The following is a 3,219-nucleotide window of genomic DNA, read 5'->3' as shown; positions in this document are numbered from 1 at the left end:
AGATAGAAGTAAAAATATTTTTAATCTTGACATAAAACTTGTACCTTTAACAAGAGCGTATTTTCTTAAATGATTAAAAAATTTTAAAGTTTGCATTTTTGCTATCTTTGATGCACTTTTTACTTGTTATAAATTTAATTGAACATCTAAAATTTTTCAATTACCAGTTAATTTTCAAATTTTGTGCACACAGACTATTCAAAACAAATATGTTTACTGAAAGACTGCCAAATATCATGAAGATATACATACTGTATTAAAAATTAGTAGTATAAAATCTATAAAGACTTTGAATGAGTTTAAAGAGGTCATGTGGTCGGTTAAATAGACTGAGCCCGTGTTGAGAGAGTTAAAAAGTATATCACATTAGATGCTGTACTTCTTAACAAGACATAAACTTTGTGTGTTCTAATAAGACAGTGATGTTTTTAATCACAGCTCTGTGTATATTAGTAGAGGATAAGCATAAGATTGATTAAGTATAAGTATTGCTTTTGTTGCTATAATTGTTGAAAAGACTACTACTTTTAAATACAAGATGAATAATGTATATCTTCTTCAGTGAGAAAATTTCTCTGAGAAAATGAAAAATTCTGATTACATTACCAAATTTTGTAACAATAACCAGTATAATACACTATTATTTTACTTATAAAAGGCTCATGATATGTTATCTGCTGATAATAGGTGTATCCAGTAGTGATATAAGTACTTGTATCAGCATATCTCTGAAACCAGTTGCTACAGAATAATACAGCCTTATTTAAGGATAGGAAATACCTTTATTAACATGTCTATACCACTATATCTCTGTCATTTACTGCTCCAGAAAGGGCTTTAAGTGAGTTTTGTATAAACATTTTGAGCATGCACATGCAACTGTAGCCCCAGTAAGTAAACAGAATATTTGTATGTGTGTCTGTGTGTAACACACTTAATCAAAAGAAATTGAGTAACTTATTTTAGGATAACTGATATGATATTTCATGTAGTTAGTAAGGCTAAACAGCTTAAAAAAAGTACTTGTTTTTGATCTGATTATCAAAAAGCACTAAAAACGAACTGTATCAATCCATTTTAGTGATGCACCTGTGGTGTATAATTTCAAGTGACATTTTATTATCTCTTCCATATTTTACATTAAATGGTAAGGTAATATTTAATTCATCTAAACCTTTAACAAAAGTGTATTTTCTTAAATGATTAAGATTTTTAAAGTTTGCATTTTTGCTATCTTTTATGCACTTTTTACCAGTTAATTTATAAATTCTGTAGTACATTAGAATGTCTTTATTACTATATCACATGCAGACTGACAGAGTTGGCAGTGAACTAAAAGCTATGATACAGGCTCCCCCTGGTTATCACTTTGTTGGAGCTGATGTAGATTCTCAGGAATTATGGATAGCAGCTATACTTGGGGATTCTCACTTTGCAGGCTTACATGGTTTGTATTTCTTTCAATCTTATAGCCTATAATAATTGTTTTTAAATATATATCACTGTGTACTTACATGATTTCTCTACACTTCTACTCATATCTTAGAAAATACATTGACAGGCTACTTTATCAAGAAACCCACCTACTATCAGTGTGGACCACTTTTAACCAAAATAATTATGTGAACTTCATGTGAGTAAACACCACAAAATTTTGGAAGGTGTCATGTTTGATTGTAGCATGGTCTGTAATTAATTCTCAGTTGCTTAACAGACTGAGATGCGGTGATTCTAATGGCAAAGGATAATGACTGAAGTTACTGTCATGTTCTTTGAATAAAATTTGGGCAATATGAACATGGTGAATTATTGCACTGTTATAGTAAAAAGCTTGTATTTGTTGGGATAGAAATCCAGTAACATGGTTTGATATGATCAGGCACTTTGGATGTTAATTTCTTTTCTAAAAAGGATCAAAGTACCCGTTCCATGAATGTTCTGCATGCTTATATTCTACCTCCAACAGAATAGCATAAGCAGGTTGAAGTTCTTCGTGTGGTGTTCTTCACGTTTAGACTCTACTGTGAGTACAAAAAAATGACAGAACCCTTCTCATAAGAATACATCACTCACACAAGCAGGTTGAAGCTCTTCATGTGGTTTTCTTCACGTTTTGACTCCTCTGTCAGTACAAAAAAATGACAGAACCCTTCTCATAAGAATACATCACTCACACATCAGTTATTCTTTATTCAAATTTTGTGCTCTAAGCACCAATGAAGCCATGCTTTTCTGTTTGCATCTGAGAGAAATATTTTTTGGCCTAGTTGTTAGCTGTCATTTGACAGTTTCTGTAGTATCTTAGCCAAGGTAAAGTCAGGTAGTTAAATCATTGACACTATTGAATAAATTGGTCAACAGGGCACAGTGTAACTTTATAAACCTGTGTAACTATCTTTTCCCTCAGCCAGTTGTTTAGTGTTTAGCTACGACAGTTTTTCTTAGAGGCAGATATATATCATTTTGAGTATCACTATTCATGGAATCTGATAACAAATGGCTTTATTTAATCCTATCACCCCGGGTATCCTTTACTGCACATGACACCAGGTTTTAGTGTCTTGTATTCAAAATATTGTTTATGTTATACCAATTAGAATAGCATAAAATCTTAGCAAATAAACCATATTTTAATAGTATACAAGTTTTAAGTTCTTAATTCTACAAGGGAATATTTTTAAAAAATCCTGAATTTCCACTAGTGTGACCCACGTGACAAGTTTTGTCGTAGCATGTCATCATTCCTATTTTATCCATCACCCCTCAAAAATGTACGAAATTAAACGTAAATTACTCTCTATAAAATCGTTATTCAATTTTGTTTGGTTACAGAGCTATCGAATTGAAAATCAGACCACTCCTGCCACACCCACCTGTAAAACATCCTCTCTTTCACAATTTGTTGATAGTTATCTCTTACATTAAATTATATATTGCCTATAACTAATAGAAAGTCGAGGTTTTCGTCTATCAAATGGCATATTGTATAATATTGTGATCTGAAGAGATAACCGTCAATTTTACTCTGAGTAGCAACATCGTTCCCGTGGGAAAGTTAACGACTAGCTTGGATGAATTTGTAACGGCTCCTGTCACATAGTTAGAAAACCAGGAAAATGTTGAGAGGTAAGTGAATTTGTCTACATTTTTCATGTTATTAGTCTATATTCTTTGGTGCATTATTTAATTAAATAAAAATTAAGTGCATTACTATCTATA

General features: G+C 31.6%; 1 protein-coding gene across 5 annotated transcripts in view; it reads left to right on the top strand.

Annotated features, from left to right (window-relative positions):
• The window catches only part of LOC106468090 (DNA polymerase subunit gamma-1-like), a 62,444-nt gene that overhangs the window by 44,047 nt on the left and 15,178 nt on the right, over nucleotides 1–3,219 (top strand). For all 5 annotated transcript variants that reach the window (XM_022396394.1, XM_013928493.2, XM_022396393.1 and 2 more), the window contains one exon: nucleotides 1,312–1,447. In XM_022396394.1, the coding sequence (XP_022252102.1) occupies nucleotides 1,312–1,447 (136 nt within the window). The remainder of the gene's footprint in view (nucleotides 1–1,311; nucleotides 1,448–3,219) is intronic.

Source organism: Limulus polyphemus, unplaced genomic scaffold, assembly GCF_000517525.1.
Source record: "Limulus polyphemus unplaced genomic scaffold, Limulus_polyphemus-2.1.2 Scaffold2868, whole genome shotgun sequence".
Lineage (NCBI taxonomy): Eukaryota > Metazoa > Arthropoda > Merostomata > Xiphosura > Limulidae > Limulus > Limulus polyphemus.
Note: the sequence above shows the minus strand (reverse complement) of the source record. Positions and strands in the feature narration are given on the sequence as shown.